The sequence below is a fragment of the Anabrus simplex genome, chromosome 5, assembly GCF_040414725.1.
Source record: "Anabrus simplex isolate iqAnaSimp1 chromosome 5, ASM4041472v1, whole genome shotgun sequence".
NCBI lineage: Eukaryota > Metazoa > Arthropoda > Insecta > Orthoptera > Tettigoniidae > Anabrus > Anabrus simplex.
Window position 1 is genome coordinate 121,414,494 of NC_090269.1, and position 27,501 is coordinate 121,441,994.

General features: G+C 40.0%; 1 protein-coding gene across 1 annotated transcript in view; it reads left to right on the top strand.

Annotated features, from left to right (window-relative positions):
* Positions 1 to 3,173: 3,173 nt before the first annotated feature.
* LOC136874680 (alpha/beta hydrolase domain-containing protein 17B) overlaps positions 3,174 to 27,501 on the top strand; it is a 44,137-nt gene continuing 19,809 nt past the window's right edge. The window contains exon 1 of the mRNA XM_067148319.2: positions 3,174 to 4,002. Coding sequence (XP_067004420.1) covers positions 3,356 to 4,002 — 647 coding nt within the window. The 5' untranslated portion in view covers positions 3,174 to 3,355. The remainder of the gene's footprint in view (positions 4,003 to 27,501) is intronic.

A 27,501-nucleotide genomic window follows, 5' to 3' on the forward strand; every position in this document is an offset into this window, starting at 1 on the left:
ACATGTCCATTTAAGTCTCCCCTAAGGAAAATGAACTCATCTGGAAGAATTGTTCCAAGACGGGCATCAAGACTGTTCCAGAACTCATTCTTCTCATCTTCCATACATCCAGTTTGAGGTGCATAGCAAGATATGATATGGGCACTTATAGATGCTAAATCGATCTTGACAGACATGAGCCTATCCGACACTCTGATGACACTTGTTATGTTGTTGCGGTAGCGTAGGCCAACCACTATTGGCACACCATTCGATGTTGTGCTGGTGCCATGATAGATGAGTTTGTAGCCATCTCCAGTTTCTTTCGCTTTGGAACCTCTCCACTTCGTCTCCTGTATGCAGACAATATCAGCATGACTGTTCTTCTACATTTCTGCTAGCTCACGATGTCGGCCCGTCAACGTTTCAATATTTAGTGTAGCAAATTTTATTCTTAATTGCTCTTGTCGGACTAACTTTTTAACCTACCCCGTCCATGGGGAGGTAACCCTGGCACATTTCTTACTTCACTCGGGTGCAAGTGGCGCACGTCGCTTTGAGGGAACGCCCTAGCATGTTCCGAATTTCGAGAAGACGTAGCCATAGATGCGACGAAGAATACCTCAACCGGCTGGTCGCTTAGCGTGTCGTTGAGGGAATTTTATACCTACTGCCAGGATTAAACGAGGCTGCCCATAACCTGGGGTACAGACGCCTTCGACAGTTACCCCTAACATTGGGAACATACGCTGTCTAATAGAAAGTTGTACTCTCACTAATCCCTGAACACAGGACAGGCTCTTCCTCCATCCCCGCCGTACTAAAGTAAATGCCGTTGAGGTCTTCACTCGTAACCCAGAGATGGGACCTTTACCAGGTGCTACACACCGGGTCAGTGTGCTCTGGGACCCACATAGGTAGGGGCGCCACTCCCTGGGCAGGGCTACCTCCGAAGAGTGTCCCTACTTGCTACCTGCTGAGTTTAATGAATGTAATTCACTGAGCCTTCTGCATTTACACAAGGAGGCTGCTAAGGAGTTAGATCTGGAGAAGGTGGCAGATGTTTTTATATCAAGAAATGAGATTAGAAAGCGGGCATTCTTTCAGAGAACTGCATTCCCAATGGAGACTGTTAAGGCAATACATCTAGTGGTAGAGCTTTCCATATTTCATTTGATGGAATGAACAATACAGGTTCTATAACAGTAATAGAACATGGATTCAAAAAATGTAGGCGTTTGTGAAACATTTTCTACTTGTTTCTATTTACTTGTGATTATTTTCGATACTGGTAGCTCCGTACATAAGGTACCGGTAAGACATTTCTTCAAAATATGTATTCATGAATCTAGTTCTATTTTTCTGTTTACTTGTGAATATTATTGAAAACTCCGTAGGCCTACATAAGATTCGTTCAGAAAATATATTTGAGAAACAAGTTCTATTATTGTTCTGTTTTTCTATTTGTCAACATTGCTAATATGTATGATTGTTTGCTTTAATAGCTGTTCATCATTCTACATGCCTGTGTTCATGTTAATCATGCTCTCCCTCCTCCCAGTGGTCATCCTAAATTATGAAGGTCTATTGCATACTATGCACATGAAATACGGTATCTTTTACTGTAACAGAATGAAAAATGGAAAAATAAAATACGGTAAGATTTTTGTTCATATATGGTGCCGGCCCCATGGCGTAGGGATAGCGTGCTTGCCTCTTACCCGGAGGCCCCGGGTTCGATTCCCGGCCAGGTCATGGACCTGGATATGAGGGCTGGTTCGAGGTCCACTCAGCCTACGTGATTAGAATTGAGGAGCTATCTGACGGTGAGATAGCGGCCCCTGTCCAGAAAGCCAAGAATAACGGCCAAGGGGATTCGGCGTGCTGATCACACGACACCTCGTAATCTGCAGGCCTTCGGGCTGAGCAGCGGTCATTTGGCAGGCCAAGGTCCTTCAAGGGCTGTAGTGCCTTGGAATTTGATTTGGTTTTTTATATACAAGCACCAGTACAATATTTCCTACTAAAAGTATTGATAACCCTAGCAAGCTTTACTGAACCCCGAGCCCCGACCACGTCTCTTCCACGCATCGTAACCTAAGGATGTTCGTCATTGTTTACATGCTACTACCGAATATAAGATATGGATGGATTACATTGTTGGATTATGAATCTGCATGTAACTATTTGAGTTATTGGTGAAGTACCGTACCGGTACCGGTATTGATTATTTTCTATCAAATCATCATTTTATCTAGGGAAGTTATTTTTTCTGTCCTCAACTGAATTGAAATAAAGAAAAAATACCCACAATTCCTACATTTGAATGTACTCCAAGATGTAAATCAAATTTAATATTTGGTGTACGCCAAGAATCGACGTCCTCGTGGATTTCCACTGCAGTTACTTCCAGTAGAGCCAACCTGCTCGCAAGATTACCAGATTGTTTAAATACCCCCAATGAAGTTTGGCAACCATGCTACGGTTTTCAAATGTTGTATGGATTAAGTCAAGCAAGCTAAAACAGATTCTCATTTTATTTTCTAACGAAAATTCCTTTCTTCTTTTAATGTGTGAGCTGAGCAGCATGATATAAGGCCAGGGCCGTTAGGAGTAATGTTTTATCACATTTTGAGTTGTTGTAAACTCCTTGCTCAAAGAAATTCAACATATTAAACAATTTAGTACATAAAATGAACAAGTCTGAACATCTTTATGCCATAAAATTTTCGAATTTCTGACAACTGTTTTGTGGCTTCAATGAAGCAAAAACATTACGAATGAATTCGATTTAAATCAGAAATAATAAATAAAATGCAAAGATCAATCCTCACGTTTCCAAACAATAGGATTTTAAATACGGTACATGAAACTCAGTATCCTCTACATATCCTTGCAGCTTATTTTAGAAATGTATTTAATAATAATCTTACTCTATTTAAAATGAATAGTGGGGTTTGAGGAATATGTATACAAATATATTTAAATTCGCTTTATTTACTGTTATAAAGCCACTCTTTCATCTTCAACCGACGAAATATTTTCGTTTGTTAATAACTGTGCAATTTTAATGTGGATTTGTAGCAACAGAACAAATCCATCCAAGTAATATGCTTTTGATTACATAAATCGAAATAATTATATTATCTATATAGTATTTATGTAGCATTCCATGTACAGTATAGGCAAACGATTCAGGTGGCTTGTACCCAGCAACTCAGGGAGAAAACTTGTCTATGATGGCTGACTAAAAATGAAGATGAGGCAATAACTGAGTATTGTGTGTGGAAACTCGGCAGGGATCTCGTGAATTGCATTGTTTACGAGGAAAGTTCGAGTTTGTGGTGATAATCGTGAAGTGAATTCGTGGCTAATAATGAACGGGTTAAGTTTGAGTGAGCTGTGTTGTTTGTTTTGTTGTCCTCCTTGTCCAACGAGAATAGCTGCCAAACTGGCATTTTTACCACCGGAACCTACTTATAATTTTCAGGCTGACGAAACAGCTTCAAAATTTACCCTCAACTTGACTGAAAGAGCAGAGTGGCAATATTCGGAGCGGGAAAAGGAGAATATAGAAGGATTCTTCACTCGGACTTCACGGGGTAATCGTATCGCATGTTTATTTGTGAGGTGCAGTCCCAACGCCCGATTTACTATCCTGTTTTCTCACGGAAATGCTGTGGATTTAGGACAGATGAGTAGTTTTTATTTGGGACTCGGATCTCGTATCAATTGCAATATATTTAGTTACGATTACTCAGGTTATGGGGTTAGTACTGGGAAGCCATCTGAGAAGAATCTGTATGCAGACATCGATGCAGCATGGCATGCCCTTCGTACTAGGTATGGCATATCCCCAGAGAACATTATTCTATATGGACAGAGTATTGGGACTGTACCAACTGTGGACCTAGCGTCACGATATGAAGTTGGAGCTGTCATCCTTCATTCTCCTCTCATGTCAGGAATGAGAGTGGCCTTTCCAAACACCAAGAGGACTTGGTTCTTTGATGCCTTCCCTAGGTGATTATCATTGTATTTACGTTTCTACCTGGTCATAAGGTTAAAGTGTGCCTTGTGCTGATAGTGTTATTCTGGGCAATTTGATTTGCATCGTCCACTGATGTTTGTTTACTGCCATTATAGGTAGGAATTCATATTTAATTTTTACTTACCCTCTTCAGCTCTGGAGTAGGAATAATTTTGGTTTGATACAGTATATTCAAGTTTACCATGATTTGGAATAACGAGTAGGCCTACATTATGTCTAATAACATATTTGCATCAACAAGACCTGGAAGAGAAATAATAATGCTCTTGCTGTTGGTTTTTTTTTCTTAGTAACTTGTTTCTGACAAGAGTGTAAAGAGAACAAACTATTTAGTATGATGTATTTACTAATTATTTAACACTCTTTGAACATAAGAGTAGAAAGGAATAGGTTGGCCTAACTCGTAGGCCTATAGTTTTCAATGTCACAGTTTTCAAAAAAATCTTCTCTTTGCTCTGTAAATAATACACAGCAGTATAGTGTTTTGAATACAAACTGGTTTATGTGACTTTCATTATCTTATAATAACAGATTTCCATTTATTCATAGTGTGTATGTTGTTGATAATTCTGATTATAGTGATCATTTGTATTGTACATATTTCTGCAAGAAATTGTGTATAGAGACCAGCCATTTCAAAATTTGAGGATAACTCCTCCCAGCATTTAATCCTCAGTTATTCGGACCATATTTCAAAGGCCTGGTCTGCAGTTCTCTATATACTTTTGCATACTACGAACAGTTGAATGAGTAAAACTAATCCAAAATTAAATTATACCAATTGTGACAAGTATATATTGAGTAACACACACATAGCAAAAAAATATTGTCTACAACTTCACGTTAAGTACTTTGTTAATGGGCAAGATTATTTCTTTGAAAAACTCCTGATGATGTGAATTCAAGTAGGCCTAACGTGAACATACAGTATGTTTCATTGGAGCTAATCTGTTGTTTTATAGTCTATATTGGTACAGGAAGATAACAACACACCGTGACATACTAAAATAAACTTTTTTTTTTTGCTAGTTGTTTTACGTCGCACCGACACAGATATATCTTACGGCGACGATGGGACAGGAAAGGTCTAGGAGTGGGAAGAAAGCGACCGTGGCCTTAATTAAGGTACAGCCCCAGCATTTGCCTGGTGTGAAAATGGGAAACCACGGAAAACCATTTTCAGGGTTGCCGACAGTGGGGTTCGAACCTACTATCTCCCGAATACTGGATACTGGGCGCACTTAAGCGACTGCAGCTATCGAGCTCGGTAAAACTAAACAATTAGGAAAATACAAAAATACAAGCAATTTGTCGACTGTATGCTATTGTTGTAATGAGTGGATCTGATTCATGGTTGAATATTACTTTCAACAAACTAAGTTCAAATTCTTACAGCTAATCGCTGCATCGTAGGCACCTTCCAGACACATTTTTTGCAAGAATGTGTCACTTAAAACAGTTTACCTTTTCTTGCTTTGAGTACTGTAAATGTGCAACAGTTCTTCATTTGTTGCATTTTCTCTTCAATAGGAGGCAGCATCTCCTTTACACAAAAAATTATCCACTGCAGGACCTGAGTTCATGGGTTAGATGAAGGTGTGAGTGTCTGGTCTTTTGGTAAAACAGTTTTTCCATCAGAGCAGCACTCGTGTATAAGTTGTATAGGCAGTGTGAAGCTGACTATTTTTGTAATATCTCACAGTTTTCATTCAGATTGTATTTTTCTGATTTCTTGAGAATTATAGGTAAAAATCGACCTTTTGAGACAAGATTTTTCTAGCATTATGAGTAAGTGGAAATTAGTGAAATCTTACCTGGAATGCATTTCAGAGGAAAGATGTGTTCATTGCGATGTCTCTTAACCTACCATCCCGCCCCCAGAACTACATTTACTTTTATAACCTAATGAAGAGCATTGCACACTATTTTCATTGCTATTGGCCAACGTAAAGTGGCACTTGATCTCATTCCCGTCAATTATAGTCGTATTCCGTTACCAACCCTGGCACTATAAAAGCACAAGTAAATGTAACATGTTAAGGAACCAATGGTGTTTCGACAGGAAAGTAGAGGCCTAAGGCCGCTTCACTGCTCTAACATGGTGGCTTACGCCCCCAGCTCCCCTTTGCTTGTCCCTATATCACTGGTCTTGTCTTGGTCCTATTCTAACCATCCGTGCAGCAAGAATCAGTCCAGACCACTGGTGTAACAATAATCACCACCACCACTTAGTTCCTCAAGCACCACTCATTAGTTCTAAAGTAGAAAGGTTGGCAGCATCGTGTGCCACATTACAACATCCTTCCCGAGAAGGTCGCAAGAAGTAAACAAACGACAGTCGTTCCGCGTGTGTGATAATCTTGTCTCGAGGGAGCAATTATTGATGAAATATACCTTAAATAAGAAACACGTTCAGAAACCTACTATCATCTCGTCTACAGTTGCTAAACTAACTTACTGATGCTATACACTTTTTGGTAACTCTTCACTAAATAGGGCTGAGTGGTTCAGACAGTTGATGGGCCGACTTTTTGACCGCAGTTTGGCAGGTTTGGTCCTGGCTTAGTCCGGTGATAGGCCTATTTGAAGATGCTCAATTATGTCAGCCTTGTGTTGGTAGATTTACTGGCAAGTAAAAGAACTCCTACGGGACAAAATTCTGGCACTTTGGTGTTAGCAAAAAGTAGTTAATGGGATGTAAAAACATTATTATTATTATTATTATTATTATTATTATTATTATTATTATTATTATTATTATTATTATTATTATTATTATTATTCACTAACTGGGGTGCATATGTAGGAATGAGAAAATTGTGCAAAAATTATGTGAAGTGATACCTGAAGTAGTGCAGAGAGGAGCAATCCTTCGTTAACACATTCATTCCCAAAGACGCCTTAAGGCGTTTAAGAGCAGCCTATGTGCGGGACCGTATCTGAGTTAAGCCGTTTAAGGTCGCGCGATATAAACGTTGTTTCGAATTTAGCGCTAAATTCGTGGAAAGTCGTAGTTAGTGTTAAAAACCATAGATGGCATATAAATGAACAGTCCCTCACCCTGACTACCTGAACAGAGGGTACATTCCATCGCTTACTTTCTTTCTTTCTGTTTTTCTTTGAGTAAACACAGACCGAAGCCAGTCATATTCTTGCGAGGGTGTGTAGGGAAGTGAGTTATTGTGTCACGATAATATGACGAGTTACAAACACAGTATACGAAATGAGGAAATTGAAGACATACTACCAAACGATGAATCTGGTGATGAACTCGTCCCTTATTTCAGTGATAAGAAAAGCCCCAGGGGCTCTGAACTTTGGAGCGTGGGTTGGCGACCACGGGGCTCTCAGCTGAGTCCTGGCATTGCTTCCACTTATTTGTGCCAGGCTCCTAACTTTCATCTATCCTATCCGACCCCTCTTGGTCAACTCTTGTTCTTTTCCGACCCCGATGCTATTAGGTTTGCGAGGGCTAGGGAGTCTTTCATTTTCACGCCCTTCGTGGCCCTTGTCTTTCTTTGGCCGATATCTTCATTTTTCGAAGTGTCGGACCCCTTCGATATTTTCCCTCTGATTAGTGTTATATAGAGGATGGTTGCCTAGTTGTACTTCCTCTTAAAACAATAATCACCACCACCACCACCTGATAGCAAAAGCAATTCTGATGATGATATACCAGACTCTGGACAAAGTGAAATTCAGCACATTCAAATGCATCAGTCATTAAATGTTGACATCGAAAATAGAAACAAAATTGTCTTTCGTCAATTTATTTGTAAATGATGATTCCGTGAATATGTATGCCATCAGACAAACCTTTACGCAGAAAAAGTTATTAGTACAGCACAGCCGCCCTTCACTAAATAGGCCTATTCTATTTTTCAGACGTGCTACACTAACGCCAGTAGGAATGTTGTGATTAAAAGCAATGCTATCATATGAAATAATCGATCAAATGAAAAAATCACACATTTTCTCACTTTTAACGAACAGTAGTAGGCTGACGATCTAACAGTCCAGTTCCAGAGCTGGAATGACAACTTTAAAAATAATACTCAGTATACAGCAGCAATCCCATCTATCGGACACGACTGGCAACAGAAGACACGATAAAACAATTGTCAATGTAATGTTGTTATTGTTCAATGTTATGAGCTTTCTGTATTGTAGGCCGTCACATTTAGTTTTCTTTCGACTCTATGATATTAGGGCATCTTACAAAATTATTTATAGCGTAGACTGTAGTTCCTTATTTCCCGACTTTACATAACGATTTTCATTAAATACTTTGTTGATAAGACCACTAATAACACAAATATTTGAGAATTAAATTTTAGGCCTTCCCCTAAACTACCATTCCACTCAGCGTGAATAAAATTATTTATAGCCTAGATTGTAGCGACTTATTCCCGAACACTACATACCAATTTTCATTAAATTTTCTTCAGCTGTTTTCTCGTGATGCGTGTACATACAGATAGACAGAAATTACGGAAAATTAAAAAAATGCATTTCCTTGCTACTATGGACACGACCGATACAGAAATACCATCCTTTTTAAATTCTGAGCAATGTACAGACAAAATTCTTATTTTATATATATAGATTTATTTTCAAATTTACTCACAATTTCATCCCAGTTTTTAATGTCAATTGTATATTTGTTCATTTGTTTTGTCAATTGTGTGTATGTACATTTGTTTAGTTATTAGATGTTTTACATTAAGGCTGAAGATGGCCAGCCCAGGCTGAAACTGGTCCCTAGTTAATGTAATTCAATATATTGCATATTAAGTTATAGTATTGAAAGATGGACCTTTATGGCATTAATTTAATAATTATTATTGTGTTTACAATTCAATATAGATCAGAACCATGAAGTTTATATGCTATGATTAGGAATGGGAGAGTTAAAAAAAAAAAAAATTATGGTCTGTGAAAAATGGGAAATAAAATTGTAAACAGTCTGTGAGATGGGTTTAAAACAGTTAATGAGGAATGTGAAAACAGGTATATACTTCTAAAGGTGATACGCAATGGTAACTATATTATAACAGAGAAGTATAGAGGCTAAGAAGAAGGGGCAGATTGGAAAGTAATAGTTTGAAATGGTTGCAGAAGTAAGGATATACCGAGCTTGGTAGCTGCAGTCGCTTAAGTGCGGCCAGTATCCGGGATTCGGGAGATAGTGGGTTCGAGCCCCACTGTCAGCAGTCTTGAAGATGGTTTTCCACGGTTTCCCATTTTCACACCAGGCAAATGCTGGGGCTGTACCTTCATTAAGACCATGGCTGCCCTGTCCCATTGTTGCCATAAGACCTATCTGTGTCCGTGTGACGTAAAAGCAACTTTAAAAAAAAGAAAGAAAGAAGGTAAGGATAAATTGAAAACTAACTAGGAATTTGAATCTAGTGAAGTCAGCTAAGGATAACATGGAAAACATAATTGGTAGTTGGGGTACAAATTTTTATGAAAAATGGTAGGGTATGTCTAGGTACTTTAAGGCCAGAATCAGTAATGAATCATTGATGAAGAAGAGTAGCATATATGTAAGGATTTACAGAAGGCAGAAGTATTCAGCCAGCAGTATGTAAAGATTGTTGGTTACAAGGATATTGTTCATTTAGAGGAGGTGACTAACACTAATAAAGTATTGAAATTTACCTATTATAACAAAGACATGTTACAGTAAGATACAAATGTTAAAAACTAGAAAAGCAGCTGGAATTGATAAGATATCTGGGGATATACAAAGTATGGATCTTGTCGTCGTCCATGGTAATCTTACCACTGCGGGATACATAGAGCAGATACTGCTACAGCATGTGTTGGTCGCTGCATACAGTGTTAGCCCTGAATTCGTACTCGTGCACGATAATGCCAAGGCTCATGTAGCGTGCATCACCAGACCTGCATTGTGAGAAGTGGACATTCAAGGGATGGAATGGCCAGCAGTGAGTCCCGACCTTAATCCCATCGAGTATCTGTGGGGTAGGCTTGACAGAAGTGTTCGTGGGCGTTCTGTTCCACCACAGACTCTCCCAAGACCTCGAATAGGCTCTCATTGAAGAATGCACCTGATATTGCAACATGACCTCTGTCGACTTATGCGCAGCATGCCTCATAGGTGCCAAGCTGTGATAAATGCTAGTGGACGACATATAGCATACTGAAGCTCTCCAACTGTGATAAAAATCCACCCTGGAGGACTGTTATCACGTTTTTGCCCCTGTTTGGACATTTCTGTTTGTGTTCTGAAAATGAACACAAATCCATCGATGTTCTTTTGTATACTTCAACGGTGAAGAATAAAGGTTTAGCCTAATTGGTAATATACCTGGGTGTGAGGTATTGTTTTGTGAAGCATGGCATACGTTAAAAAAAACATGTTCCTCTAATTTTTTTGAACCATGTAGTAAAGATAATAGGCCTAGTGCAGAAGAAAAATATTGCTTTTAGGACATGGTGGATGCAAGATAAGAGTATTGGTAAAAAAAAAAAAAAAAAGAAAGAAGCAAACAGTTGGTGGCAGAAAAGAGCAGAGGGTGGATGAAAGAGTGGACCAAGATAATGGACGGAGGTTGTGAAAAAACGCATTAGATGGAAAAGTCAGAATGGCAAGTAAAGATGGCAAGGAGGTGGAGAAAAGGGGAACTCAAAAAAATTATGTAGAGGGAGTACTTTGAAGAATTGCTAAATCCAAATGGAATCTCAGAAGAGGAGGTATTTGAGGTGGATGAAGATAACTACAATTGGAAATGGTCTCAAGATCAGAAGAAGAGAAAGTAACATTAAGGAAGATATAAGGAGGGCAGACACCCAGTTTGGATGAGGTGAGTGTGAAAGTGACGATAACAGCTGGAGAGGTGAGCAAACTGGGCTATATAAGATGATGAGAGTTTTATGGAAGAAGACTGGATGGAAAGAATAATTGTAATCTTCAAGAAAGGAAGTAAAAGGCAGTGTATAAACTATTGAGCAATCACTCTAACATGTCATTGTACTAACATTTTTGAAAATATTCTAGAGGGACAAATGTGGGCTGGAGAGGTGGTCGGAGAGGAGAATAGTATCTGTAGATCTTTGCCATAAGACAGCTACAAGAACAGCATTATGAATATGGAAAAGAACTACAGATGGCCTTCTTGGATATTGAAAAGGTATATAGGATAGTTTATGCAGAATCAAGATATGGAAGGTCCTGTATCCCTTTGATTAGTGTTAATAGAGGAGTTGTACTTCCTCTTAAAACAATCATCCCTGAGTTCGATAGCTGCAGTCGCTTAAGTGCGGCCAGTATCCAGTATTCGGGAGATGGTAGGTTCGAACCCAATGTCGGCAGCCCTGAAAATGGTTTTTCGTGGTTTCCTATTGTACCAGTAAAAGAGCCCGACTTTAAGATTTATTTTCAACGTAAGCATGGGATAGTTCTCAGGGCTAAACTGGATGAATATTAGCTAGGGCTTGGTACAGGAGGCAGGGTCCTATCTACAAGAAAAGTTTGAATCTGATTTGATAAAAGTTTATTCATGTAATGCATATTAAATTGCACATCACCTCATAGTAGATAGGGGTTGTCTTCCACATTGTCCTTTAAATGGCCCGAGTCTCCAGCTCACCAGGCCGCACCGGCTGGAACACGTTCCAGAAGATTCCCAAGTACTCCGTCAAGATGCGGACGGACCATCTAGATTGGTTGTATGGAATACGCCTCAAATTCCCGATGCTCGGGATGACCTTCGATGGTTCCTGGCAATGTTGCAGGTAATCACATTACCCAAGTACAATGAGGTTGATAGAACCAATGCCCACAAAACTCCGAAAATGTTCTCCGTCACTCGCAGAATTTATAAGCCAAAGTTCATGAAAACCTTGAATAATTAGTTTCCTCACCACTAGTAAAATCACTAGTCAATGTTCATAAAGATTTTCAAGAATTCACTCTTTAACACTCATGAAGACTTTCAATAATGTTATAGTTCATCAATGGCAAACATTACAAGTCTTTAAGTAATCACTGACAAAAATCACAAGTCTTTGCTCATGGAAACTTCAAATAAATTTAGAGTTCATCACTCGTGAATATTACAAGTCTTTGAGTAATCACTGGCGAAAAGTTAGAGTCCATCACTGGTAAATATTACAAGTACCATTTATAAAGACTTAGAAGAATTCAGAGTTCCTCAACACTCGTAAATATTACAAGTCCCATTTATAAAGACTTAGAAGAATTCAGAGTTCCTCAACACTCGTAAATAAAGACTTCGAGGAAATTCAGAGTTCCTCAGTGAGACTATAACCACACGAAGATAGCCTCGGACGATTATGGCAGCGAGTAGAGCCACTACTCGACTGTGACTGACTGACTGACTGACTGACTGACTGACTGAGATATCAGGCTATATTGAGCCCTCCTTATATTCGGTTTGGGGACATCTATGTCACATATGCTGTGAAGCTAGTTATCTCCTGAATCCCACGACGGATTTTCTTGAAATTCAAGCATTGCGAGTTTATGTGATTACAAGTAATAAATCTCATTGTAGACTGTATTGGACATTGTTTAAGTGATTCCCTTTAAAATGACATGTTGCTCAAGTCGCTACCATAATTATTATAGGAGTTTTACATTTTTTTCCCGTCGAATGTTCGGGAAGGTGTGACGCTTGAATCTAGAACATACGAGTTCAGGCCAGCTGCACGTGGCATGACAGGCAGGTGATCTAACTAGCCCCTGCTGCTACGTCACACATACAGCTGTCCTCAGCTTGCTTGCTCGTCCCGCTGAATGTAAACAAACCAGGCTTGCTCGGAGTAATACGCGTGATAATTAAATACAATTAACTCTCAAAAAATATGCATGTACAGGTTGTAACCGGTACACTATTTTCACACCAGGCAAATGCTGGGGCTGTATCTTAATTAAGGCCACGGCCGCTTCCTTCCCACCCCTAGCCCTTCCTTGTCCCATCGTTGCCATAAGACCTATCTGTGTCGGTGCGACGTAAAGCAACTAGTAAAAAAAATAAAAAAATAAAACAATCATCACCACTACCACCATTCAGGAAAGTTTTAGAAGTCAGATACACAAGGCTGCATCTCGTTAATTTTAGTCACTTTATAGTTAAATTCTCGCCTTGAGCATATACATCTTCTGCAGCATACCGAGCAAGTTGGCTTAGTGCTCTGGGGCAAATAGATGTGAGCTTGCATTTGGGAGATGGTGGGTTCAAGGTTGCTACCTTTCCAGTCCTAGCCCTTACCCATCTTTGTATCACTGAGAACATTTTATATGTTAGTGCAACTTAAAAGCACTAGCAGAAATCAATAAAGTTTTGGACATTGAAACAAAAGTTGGAATATTTGAACAATTCGAAAATGACAAATTGGTGGCTGTGAGCAATGACGAGTGGTGAGGAAAAAGAGGCTTTGCCTTGATCCCATATTCCTCTACAAACTGAACTTCAGTTGGCAGGAAGCCTTGTGCAGTTTATGGAGCAAGACATTAGGGCATTTTTTTCATTCCAGAGAATTGGAATGAACATCAGAAAAAAATGCTGGTTATAAAGTTGAGAAGAAAGTTCCATACTTCTTTCAGAGAACATAAAAATATGGTAAGAACAAGTCAAACAGATTATCTGTCTTTTCTAATTATCCATTCCTCCTCTCCCCTTAATTACAGAGGATAATTGAGGTTCTACTGTATATGGAGGGTAAAGGGGATGTATCAAGGAAGTGTGACTTGTTTGAAAGTAAGAGGAGAGAGGATTGACTAGAGCAGAAATGTGTGTTTTTAAATGAGGAGTGCCGGGCTGAGTGGCTCAGACAGTTAAGGCGCTGGCCTTCTAACCCCAACTTGGCAGGTTCGATCCTGGCTTAGTCCGGTGGTATTTGAAGGTGCTCAAATACAACAGCCCCGTGTCGGTAGATTTACTGGCACATAAAAGAACTCCTGCGGGACTAAATTCCGGCACCTCGGCGTCTCCGAAGACCTTAAAAAGTAGTTAGTGGGACGTAAAGCAAATAACATTATTATTATTATTATTATTATTATTATTATTATTATTAAATCAGGAGTGCACTCTCACCATTACTTTTAATTGTGCAAGGTGATCAGATATGCTTTACTCCGGTGCATGGTGCTTTTACTATAGGCGAGCTTGCGTTCATTTGGCACGTGCGGGTCCAGCTCTGTAGTGAGACAGTAAACCATATGACAGTAACACAAACAATTTTAAGTTCATTACTTACCAGATTATAAAAGATGGTGTTGAAACTGCCCACCTTTATGCTTCATACATTTTTGGCTCCTCGTCAGGAAATTATTCATCGCTCGTTGTAGTTCACATTGAGGAATCCTGACCAATACAGTAGTATGTTTCAGTTCTTGTGTAGTGTGTGGATTCATTTTGCACACAGCATTTTAAAATTTATACCAGAGATAATAATTACAGGCAAAAACGGGATGGTGGATCACTTCATGTACGAAGTCAGGTTTAACAAAACAATTTTTTGTATACACACACACCCATGGAGGTGCCATCACGCCTCATCCCGAAAGAATATTAAATTATGTTCTATTTGTCCATTGTACGAAGGCGGATCAAATATAAATGGGAATTTGAATGTACCGATGCTGTTAGTTATAATTCTGAGGCGAGGCTTTGCTAGGATGCGGGGGGGGTCTGGAGAAGGAGTCTGTGCACGCGAACGACGGTGGAGAGAGCTTGGCTCCTTCAGTACATTATGAGTGAGCAAGAGGTGCACACGTCGGTTGTGCAACGCATCATTATCAAATTTCTCGCCAAAGAGGGCACCAAACCTTCTGAAATTTTGAGACTACTCCGCACACAGTTTGGGGAAGAAACACTTTCACAGACTCGAGTGTATGCACAATTTTGACTGTCATAGTTCTTGAAGATCTTCTCAATCTTGCTGCTTTTTTTTGCAGTATCAAGTTAGGTTCCCTACCATAGTAGGACAGACTGTTAGTAAAACGGTAGTGATGGCTCCTGTACTTGAGACATGATAGTTCAGTGATATAGGCCTAAACTTCTGATGAAGGATCATGGTTTGAATCCTGGCCTATGCTTGTAAGATTACTGAAATGAGAATTTACATCTTTGTGGTTTGGATTCCACAGAAAACTGGAGGTCCCATGGCTATGATCATGATATTGACAATCGTGTAAAACCTCAAGCTTGCACTTGCTTTTGTTGCAGTTCTACTTCTGCTCAGTGGAAGCAGAGCCTCAAAATATATTCCTACCATTAGCAATAAATTTATCTCTCTCAGATTAGTTCCTTCCAGCTTCTTCAGCAATTCAATTTAGGGTATGCACAAGACAAGTGCAAAGAAGAGCTCTTTTGTGCTACTTCATTTGATTATAACAAATTCATTGCAGTGTAGAAAACAGTGACAGAGGAATTGTTTAATCTATCCTAAAACTCACATGCAAACAGCAAAGTCCTGTTTAGAAGTACCATATGTTTACCATGTTTGTCAGTGATGTAATCTATGGAGACCCTTATTTTGTTGCTACTGATACTCTTTATTTTGTAATTACAACATTAATTTCCACACAGTTGAACTTGAAGGACTTGACTCCTATGTTAGCATGTGGATCCTCGTACTGGGAGACTGCATGTCAGCATGTAGATCTCTGTACCGGGAGAAACTCTTTCTCCATTTTGTAAAGGGATCATACCTGTAAAAGCAGACAGAATTTGGTGTTCCTTAGTCTTTTGTTACCACCAGTTTTCTTTTATTACTCTTATTTCAGACTGACATTCTTGCTTGAGCTCTTGATAGGCCTAACTTGCTTTCTTCTCTATGGAAGATAGATCCGAGCAAGAGACGGGTAGGCATCCCTTCCAGCACTGATGAAACTCAGAATCTCTTTATTATTATCATTAAACAAGTCTTCTCTCTTCCTTACATCATAGCCAATGACCTTCTCTGCAATCTCTCTGACAGTGTTGGTTCACTCTGATCTTTTGTGTTGACTGCGCATTTAGTTTGTTGATTTAAAAGATTGTCTTGGAAAGCAGTGCGAACAACTTCATTCTGAAGATTGGTGATGTTGAATTTTCTCCTGGAAGGGTTTGAGAATGAAGATCGTGACTTACGATGTACAAGGATCCTTAGACGACTAATTAGAAGTCTGTGGTCAGTCCAGCAGTCATCAGTGTTATGTGCTGTACTTGTAATCAAAACGTCTTTTCTGTCAAGCTGCCTAGTGATGACATAGTCAATGAGATGCCAGTGTTTGGAACAGGTCTTAAAGCGATTAGGTACACAGAAATGTGTGTTAGTGATGAAGAGCTCATGCTCAGCACAAAGACCAAGAAGTAGCAGCTCATTTGCATTGCATTTTCCTATACCTTGATTAGTCATGACTGAGTGAGTTTGCCATGCGGTTTGGAGCGCGCAACTGTGAGCTTGCATTCAGGAGATAGTAGGTTTGAACCCCACTGTCGGCAGTCCTGAAGATGGTTTTCCATGGTTTCCCATTTTCACACCAGGCAAATGCTGGGGCTGTACCATAATTAAGGCCACAGGCACTAACTAGCCTTTTCCCATTCCATTGTCGTCATAAGAACTATTTCTGTCGGTGCGACGCAAAGCCAATTGTAAAAAAAAATATTACCCATGACATTCTTCCATAATCTATCCTCTTCCTCTTAGAACTGTCATTATCATCTAAAGTGGGAGCATAGATGGAGATAAAGGTAATAAATCTATCTCCAGCAAGAGGAATGTGAAGAGACATGAGCCTTTCATTGACTGCAATAGGTGTGAGCTGATGTTCTTTCACTTTTTTTGTTTTTACTGCAAATCTAACACCATGTTTGTGTGGTTCATCTACATCCTTTCCTTATCTAAAAAAAAAAAAAAAAAAAAAAAAAAAGTGTAACCTGAGTTGGGCTCAATGACCTTCCTTCATCAGATAACCTAGTTTCACTCAGAGAAGCAACATCTACGTGGGCCAGTCAATAAGTATCTGCAATTTTGCTCTAATTAGAGCTGGGCTGAGTGGCTCAGCTGGTTGAGGTGGTTGTCTTCTGACCCCAACCTGGCAGGTTTGATCCTGGCTCAGTCCAGTGGTATTTGAAGGGGCTCAAATACGTCAGCCTCGTGTCGGTAGATTTACTGGTACGTAAAAACTCCTGCGCGACTAAATTCAGGCACCTCGGCATCTCCAAAACTGCAAAAGTAGTTAGTGGGATGTAAAGCCAATAACATTATTATTATTATTATTATTCCTCTATCTAGGAAGTATTCTCTCTCTAGCAACTGCTCAACAGAGAAAGACGTGGAGAACAGAATACGTGCTGCCCATATAGCTTTCGGACATCTTGCACATCGGGTCTTTCTGAATATAGATCTAAGAATATATACAAAATTGATGGTGTATCGAGCATTTGTCACCCTGCTCTCTGGATGTGAAATCGGGACTCTCTATCACCATGATATGAAGAAGCTAGAATGCTTCCTTCAACAGGAGCTCAGATATATTATGAACATCAAATGGGATGAATACATTCCAAACACAGCAGTTCTAGAGAGGGCAAAGACGAGGTCACCATCGTTGGTCAGCAACTCAGATGGATTGGACATGTCCAGCGCATGAAAAATGACAGTCTTCCTCGAAAAAATATAGTGCACTACAGACTGGAGACTCCATGGTGCCCCTCTGAAGCGCTATAAAGGTCAGATTAGGAAGACCTTCAGGACACTTTTATTGATCCAAGTAGGCCTACTTGATATATCATTGCAGAAGACCACACCCGCTGGCGCACAACTATTGCATCTGCTGTTGCATAATTTGAGCATTGAACATTGTAGACGGGAAGCAGAATAACATCTGAGGCATAAACAATACCAGGATCAACCACGACCTCCACCCTCTATGAAGTGCAACCAATGTAGTTGCTGGATGCTCTTCATGCCAGGATTGGTCTTCTTAGCGATCAAAGGCATCTGCAACCTGAATTCAAGGTTTGGAAGAATTGCAGGAGAAATATGAATAGTAGGATACAAGTATCAGCCAAAGACGACTATATCGTATAAACAGAAAGTGAAACAGAAGTTATCTTTCTTAATGCAAATTCAGTAGGAACATTTTTCTTAAAATTTTAGTAAACAGCCTTTTTCTTTTTCTTCATCGTCTTCATTCTGGTCTTTCTCAGTTTGATGGGGTTGGCACTTAATGTGGATTTGGCCCAATTTTGTGGCTGGATGCTTTTCGGATGCCAGTCCTATGTGATGGTTGGTAGCGTGGTGTGTTGAAGGGAGATGAAGGGAAATGTATTAAGACTAATACAGACACCCAATCCCCAATCCAGAGGAATGAACCATATGCTGTTTAAAGCCCCAGCCTGACTGGTAACTGAACTCGGGTCCCTCTGAACCAAGGTTCAGTACATTGACTGTTCAACCAAGAAGCTGGACAATTTTTTCAATTTTTGGCAACTTCATGTAATGATGAAACTATCTTAAGATCCTTAGAAAACTGAAATACCTGATCTGATTGAGATGAACTGTTGAGTAGTTTCTTGAACAGCAATCCATCTACTTTCTGCCCGTAATTCTCTGTTTGTACATTTTTGAGTTTACTAGTATTTCAGTGTTCCTCAACATTCACTTCACTTTCCACAAAATAAATGATCTCTATCAGTGCTGAAATACTGAGTCCCACTAAACTCTTTTCCAAAAGTCCACAACCTTGCACTATCAGAGCGCTTTACACTAGACATGTTGAAATTATACCACACTACTCATTTAAAGAGATGGGAAGATGCTGGACAAGTACATATACAGTATAGTGTAGGGTTGACTTTTTTTTCTGCCATCACAGAAGAAACGGAACTTTTGACCATCGGGGAAGTGGAAGAGAGAGAGAAGTAGCTGTTTGTTTCTTCAACCACATTTAATTCATATTTTTGGCAACTCTAGTGTATTCTTTGATTACACATTCATGGTAAATAAATCATGTTACTTCTAAGTGAAGATAAAAAACTTAGCATTGGCTGCACAGACATTATAATTTTAATCCGTTATATACCTCTGTCCTATACCAGGACAATCTAGGGACCAATGACCTAGATGTTACACCCTTTCAAATAACAAGCATCACCCTTGCAATCTAGTTATATGCAACCCACTGCATTTACCACAATTCTGAAAAACATTGGTCCCTCTCCCTAATCGTGGGTAACATAACGAGATGTGTGGTTACGGGCTAGAAGACTGCAGGGACCGTGATTGCCTCTCTTAATTCATAATGGGTACCTCAAATGAACCCGTAAAATGAGCAGATACGAAGAACACGTATGTTACAACAGGAGATGCACATCCACACAGACCAGGAACAGGTATTGTATTGGCTAGGAACTCCCCGCTGAATGCAAAGCATTGCAATAGCTCACTTGGCAGGGGTGCTGTTGGAGTACAATAGTTCACAGGGCTTAAGAGTACGGAGGTTTGAATGCAATGTGTGTGTTGTGGTTTTTTTTTTTTTTTTTTTTTTACAGCTGAAATCCTATCACGTTTCCCAGCCTCATCCAGCCAAGCTCCATACCCTATACCACGACACCTACAGCCCTTTCAGGGCCACATAAACAAATCATTGGTTGATGCAGAGCTGCACACAATGTTGTAAGGACCGTCTGACATGTTTAAACATCTCTAATTGAATGGATCATCATGCCTCGCTGATAAGCTGTCTAAGGTGACCAGGATTGGCTGGCTCCTGTACATACACTGCAGGCCATGACCCTACAGGAAAAGTTCAGGGGTGTAATATCAGGTGATCTGGCAGACCAGGGGACAGGTCCTCCCCTTCCTATCCATTTATCAGGATACGTTGCATAGAAATGTTTCTGGATGACTGCTGCCACGTGCGGTGGAGCCCTATCACGTTGAAACCTCATCCTGGAGTGGTCAAGGAGTGATGTTCCAACAACAGTGGGGGTTCATTGTGGAGAAACCGAAGATAGTGGTGCTCCTGTCAGATGGCCCTCAAGAAATGGGGACCAGTGAAGTGATCACCCATGATGCCTTATGTTCACACCCCGCTGTACCTGAAAAGCTGCCAGTTGTACCAAATGTAGATTATTCATATTCCAGTAGTGCATATTGTGGTGATTAATGGTTCCATTGTTGTGGAACTGTGATTCATCCTTAAATAAGTTGGTCACTATACTCCGCATGGCTTTACTTCTAAATTGACGTTTTGACAGATTTTGGCTCTGTCCGGTGGTTATGCACTGAAACATAGACATCCAACCAATCCCAAGCTGCCATTCATATCGACTTATATCGGCAGAGTGCTATCTTCGAAGCCTAGTTGCCGATTTTAAATTTACATTCACCACGTGGTTAACGTATCTCACTCGGCGTGTTTGATATTCGGTACGGTTCGGGATCTTTTGCATTTTTCTTCATTAATCTGTCTTTCATATTAGTCTTTATCTTTCCAGTATAGTACAGTATAGTGTAATTTACAGTTTAGCATAGCATAAGTTAGTATAATACAGGTTTAATAGTTCAGTGTATAAGAATATAGCTGTAGTTTTATTTACGTCCATGTATTGGTCAGTAAACTTCGTGCGTATTTAGTACGTCTCGGTGTAATTCGGAAAAGACAAGTGGGAAGAAAGTGACTCTGAGATCAGTGGAGTGTTCCCTTTGTAAGCCATCCTCCTTCCTGTGCCAGCCATTAGCGGTGAGTTATGTATTATTTCCTCACTCTCTTTTATTCTTAATATATTCTCTTTTTATTGTCAGATGTTGCTAGAAAGTGTTGTTTTGTGAATTTGTTTTCAATCCAGATTCATTAGCTTTTCTGAGTACGGTATTATATATTACGAGGGCTGTTTACCGCGGTCGTATTGCATCAGCTGTTCTCGCTGCCATAGCGCTGGCAACAGAGGTATGGCGATGCTCATTTGATTTGCAATATGTCAATTTAGAAGTAAAGCCATGCGAAGTATAAAAAGGCAGGATCAGTGTCCACATGCTGTAGGGTCCATTGACAAAGTGCCACCCGGGCTTTGAGAACATGACCATGGTGCTCCTGGTATAAATGCGGATGGTATAGGTGAAACCGGTGGGTATGTAATATCTGCTTAACAGACATCTGCTTAATGCTCATCTCCTGTGCAATTGCCCGAGTGCTAGTGTGAGGGTTATGCCAGATAGCATCCAACACAACCTCTTCATTGTGAGGAGACATCACGGGATGATCTCGAACAGGTCGTGTCTTTCCCCGGGACGCAGTTGTATGCAGATTATTTTCCACACTCTGAAATGTCGTCCCTATCAGTTGTCTATCCAGATAACATTCTTAATACAGTTGTGTCTGGTATGCATTCTGCCTAGCTTCTCGATAGATGAGTAACACATTCACAGACTCGTCGCTGGAATACATTTCGAGGGAGTGAATAAGCTTTGTGTGGTATAGGTATGCTGTCTCATATTTTTATCATTTCAGCGGGGCACACTTTACCCTACTTGTGTCCCACGAAGCTTGGAACTTGTACGACGTAGCTAACTGGAATATTGGTTACCGGTGTCCTAGCCACAGACCATTCTTCCCTATTCTTGTACATCTGAACTCCATGCCCTATGCCACAATACCTATGACCTTTTTTAAGGCCACATAAATAAAACAGTCTGTGGAAACTTAAGTATGCAACCTTGCCACATCCCAGGCAATTAGCGGTTAAAACAAGAATCTTTCATGGGATTCAAATCTCCATACCCTTGAGCCCTGTCCATTATCATATCTCCGATCGAGCCAAGTGAGCTATTGCGTACGTACATGTTCTTCGTATCTATGCTCGTTTTACGGGTTCGTTCGAGGTACCCATAATGAATTAATAGAGACACGATTTCTGCTATCTTGTGGCCCATAACCATATATCTTGTTATATTACCCTGGATTAAGGACGGGGCCGATGTTTTTCAGAATTGTTGTAAATGTGGCAAGTTCCATAAAACCAAATCGCAAGGGCCAGGTATATAGGACAATTAACTGAAGATTGAAAGAGAAAAACTGAAAATATTGCAAACAAAAAGTTTGGAAATGTTTATCAATCGGTATTTTTCCATAATTCTGACACTTCCATTGTTTCCATAAAACTTGATTCTAACACTTTCATTGTTTCCACAAAACTGGTGTTATTTTTGAACACGATTAAACAAAGTTGGCAATAACTCCTTTACACTGCAATCACACCTGATATCATATCATGGATCACAAAATAAGATATAAACAAGTCATCTTCCAGTATGAACTATAGTGGTGCTTGTGCAGCATATTGCATTGCAGATTTTCTTCCAACTTTCACCAGAGTGGCTCGGGTGCAACATTCATCACTTACGAAACATTATCACTAAACCTGGTGGTTCTGGCTATACATTAATCAGGTACCCTCGAATACACATGGTGCATACTATCGTTTGAGACATATAAATGGTAATTGGGATTTGTAGCATTTTAATTGTTTACCATATTCATTCCTCTTTTAACCAAGATGATCCCAGATTCAAAGTTTGTACCAATTCATTATTTCTATTTAATGTATAACTTACCCATGACACCATGGTCCTTACAGACCTTAGCCTACCAAGTGACTGCTGCTCATCCTGAAGACCAACAGATTACAAGGTGACAAGTGGTCAGCACGACAAATCCACTTCTGTTATTTTGAGCGTTATAGACTGCTTTCTCTAAAATTATGAACTTTGGGTAGGAAGGGCCTTTATATGGTTTTATGTGCTTTGGACCATATAATTCACGGTAGAATTTGCAAGATCTCTGAAACTCTCCTGTCATCTCTTCTTATGAAACCACCATTTTCTGTTATCGAGCTTGCCAGATCATAGATATTGTCGATAAAGAAAACAAAGGAAAAGGTGAATGAAACTGAACAGAAGTTTAAATGACACCGTTAATTACTGCTGTCCTATTCAGGAGAGAGCACTTTATTGTACTAAAATATACAAACTGTTATAAATTATGTTAATATTCTTGTCTGGCTGGGACATCTTGCTACGGCAATAGAGTACATTATACTTCCAACAAATCAGTGAATGGAATAATATCAATAAGTTAATTTATTGAATTTACCACCTAATCAATACAAAATGTCATACTTTAGTTGGTTTACTTTGGCATATTAACTAAAATGGTACATGTTTCGCCTTGAATTCAGGCATCATCATCAAGGCGAAACCTGTACCATTTTAGTTAATATGCCAAAGTAAACCAAATAAAGTATGACATTTTGTATTGATTAGGTGGTAAATTCAATAAATTAACTTATATTATTCCATTCAAGTATCATCAATACGGATCAAGAATGATATTTATCACTTGCAACAAATCAGTGTCGAGCAGCAGTTAATAATTCGACTCCCTAAAGGGACCAATGGCTTCAGGTGGAATTGTCCATTTAGGTGGGGGTGATGGTCCCCTGAATGGAGAAAATGTCACCTGAACCTATAAACCAATGTCCCTTCTCCATGTTAGGGGAGGCTGCGGTTTATGTACTGGGCAGCTGCGGTATAGGGGATTGTCTGAAGAGGATGATCTCATGAGTGATAACGGCAAGGACCATTGCATGGGAGAAGTCAATGGTAAACCACTTCAGTGTTTTACTGAGAATACTACTATCCTGTAGTTCAGTATTTGATCACTAAGGTCTAGGCCCACAATTAAAACAGTAGATTGGCAACAGACCCGTGTGACAGGCTGGCTGATCACAGATACTGTCACGTCAGTATGATTAAATGTTGATAGGCAAAACGAATATTTCTGTGCCTGTGTGACATAAAACAAATAGCAAAAGATTGGTGATAGGCTGTTACTATTGTAATGGCCGCAGGGTTTTGAGGGTTTTGTAGACTTACTAATTAGAAATAAGACAAATATTATGTGGATAATAATTTTATTCAGTAGAACGTGGAGCATTTGGAACAAAGTTGTACTTGATGTACAGGGTGAGGCAGAAATACCTGACGAATTTCAAACGTAAATAATTCGGCAACGCAACAAGCCATTTAAAGATTTATTACACAGTTGGAAAGAGTAGTGTTTGCCATTTGCGTCACATACACATACACTCTAGGTTTTGAAAATAATGTTATCCAAATGCCGACTGCCCTGTTCGATGCACCTCTGAAGCCTCTCCCTGAAGGTCCGCATGACTCGCTTGAGCATGTCTTGTGGTATTGCCTCGATTTCTTCATGGATGGCAGCTTTCAGGTCATGTAGTGTTCGCGGCGTATGTCAGAAGACGCGATCCTTCAAACATCCCCAGAGAAAGAAGTCTCATGGGGCGAGGTCACAGGAACGGGCTGGCCATGGAACTTCACCCCGCAAGGAGGTGAGACGTTCTGGAAACGTTTCTCTATGGAGACCCATCGATGCCCTGGCTGTGTGTGCAGTGACACCATCTTGTTGGAATCACACAGCAGGATTCCCTAAGTCGGTGAGGGTCGGCTGCAGGAAGTTGCGTAACAGCTGTACGTACTGTAATGATCCGATGTTACAGTTCTGTCCTCCTCTTCAAAAAAGTAAGGGCATACAATTCCGAAATCAGTGACAGCGCACCAAACAGTAACACGCTCACTGTGGAGAGGTCACTCGTGGAGCTGTTGAGGATTGGTTGCGGACCAGTACCAAAAATTTTGTTCATTAATGTAGCCTGACAAATGAAAGTGCGATTCATTACTTGCCAGGACACTGGTATCAGGTGCTACAGCTTCCAGGATAGTCTCACAACACGCTCTGTGGTAGGCCCAATCATGTTCACTGAGTTTCTGAACACCCACCATTTTGTACGGATGGAACTTCATGTCTACGTGTAAAATCCTCCATTACGGTGCGATCCGAGAGTCCCATAGCACGTGAATGCCTATGCACGAACGTTGAGGAGATAGCGTAACGGCGTGTCTCACTGCACGGACAGTCTCTGGGGTTCGGACGCTACGAGGCCTACGAGGCGGCTTCGTTTTCACACTCGAACAACTTTTTCTCAAACTGTTCACCCATAATAGAATGATGTTCCTGCTCGGAACTTTCTCATGTTGACCTAAGCCAAAGTGTCTGCGAAATAAACTCTTTGTTGTGGTAACGGAGTTGGCATTTTTGAAATATGTCTCAATCACGAAACCTCGGTGTTCACCACTCCACGCCATGCTAGCGACTGGCTGACTGACTAGCCTGGACGAGACGATGCACATGTTCTCCAAGGCCAAGACGATGCACATGTTCTCCAAGGCCAAGACCGTACGCACCACGACAATAACACCGGTTTGAAAGCTGTGGGCAATACGACCTTTAGTTTGTTCCAATCTACTGTATACAACATAAATGGCAAATGCTGCTCTTTTAAACTGCGCAGCAAAATTGTGAATGGCTTGTTGCGTTGCTGAGTTATTTACGTCTGAAATTCGTCAGGTATTTCTGCCGCACCCTGTAGATGAAACTTCATTTACTTCAAAGTAGTAATCACTTATTGTAAATTGTTTTTGCTGTTTCAATTTCACATAGTAACACCTATTACACTCTTTTTGTTTCATTTCTTTTATTCCTTCATCATTCACTTTTCTTGTTTCAACTCTTCCTTTTGCACATTTTTGCCGAATCCTAATCTGATCTTTCTTTTCCATTAGTAGATTTGTTATTCTATAAAACTGCCCCCGATGTATTTACGACGACAGCTAACCTCCATCTGAGTGCACGAATCAGCACAGTGCCATCTTATAACAGAGTATGCATGTGACATCAATCTTTCTTTTCCATTATTAAATTTGTTATTCTATACAACTACACTGGATCCTGTGAGATCTCCAAAGTTAAGCAACATTGGGTGTGGTCAAGATTTGGAAGGGTTGCCACGCGCTGTTGGTGGGGGGTAAGGCAATGGAGGAGCGGAAAGGAACTGGCCAACCTACCATGCGTAAACTCCGTCTCAAGCACACCTTTGCGAAGGTTCGGACCTGCCTTCGGGCAGAATACACCTATACAACGGACCACGATGTATTCACGTCAGCTAACCTCCCATTGAGCACGCGAATCAGCACAGTGCCATCTTATAACAGAGTGTGCATGTGATGTCACATATTTAGCACAAATTTTGCTTTATTTTGAAGCACTATTTCATGAAAACTACGTTTCAGATTTTATTTTTTTCAACAGGTTAATTGAGACATTTTAACTTATAATCGTAAGTTAAATACTCTCGGCGATATACGTGTTATATCCAAACACTAAAAGCGTCTTAAATTTTTATTTCCATGCACCGTTGTTGAGGAATGTATGTCTATGTTAAAAAGGAGTAGTAAAATGAATAGGATGGAGGCTAGGGCGTCCCTCACAGGGGACGCATGTTGGCAAGATGCGGATGGCTCAAAAAGTGGGTAAGGATTACTGGCATTATGTGTGCAGTGCCAGTTAAACAGAAGAGTTCAAGACTCGTGCTTTGCTTCTCTCAGCATAGATACCATGACAGGAAAAGTGTGTGAAGTAGATGAGGCATTAAAAAGATTGGTGTCTGTACAGTGCAAGAGACCCATTGGAGTGGTGCAAAAGCTAGAAGGCTATAAGATCAAATATATTATGACAGTCCCAGAACAACTAATGGCAATTGACTGGTTGTTAGTGCAAGATTTTTAGACTCCATTGCTGAGATAAAGCAATATGGCGACCACCTACTGAGGATAATTATGACTGCAGAAGCAAGGAAGATTCAAATCTTCTCCTGCTATGCACTACAAACTGGCTGCTCTCAGGCTATAAAGGACAAGTTTTCGAACTTCAGTCACAGATAGGGATAGGAGGTGGATGTTGTTGAAATGTGTGTCACCACCCCCTAGCGTTAGGACATTGCTCAGTAGTATATACATTCATTTTGAGATATGACAAACAATAACAACACATTTTTATTTTGCATTCTTTTGCATTTTTTGCCAATTTGGGCTTATCAGTCATTATCTTGGCTTTCAACCCGTCGGAAGGACATTTGATTGTTTTCAAGTCTTGCAAAAAGTAAAATGCAAGACCGTAACGGGTCACATGGCCCAATACTTGGAAGGAAGATGATGATGATGATCTTGGCTTTCTAGAAGTTTTCAGGACAATATACAGCATTTTGATTTTTTAAATCATTTAACATTTAAAAATAATATGCATGTAATCTTTATTGTCAGACTGATAAAAGTCTACAAATGGCAAAATAAAAAATTATAAATTTTTCTTATGTGTGGTTATATTTGCTAAATATATTTTATGACGAAGCAAACTAACCAGCAACTGGTGACTAAGAAAGAGTAAGGAAAGGATTTATACCTGTGAGTCTTGTGTTTCCAAGATATATGCAGGAACACAATACAGAACTCTGTAATTAGGAGAAGGTATTTCCTAATGTGTTTCAAGCACAACGAATGCATCCGCCTTT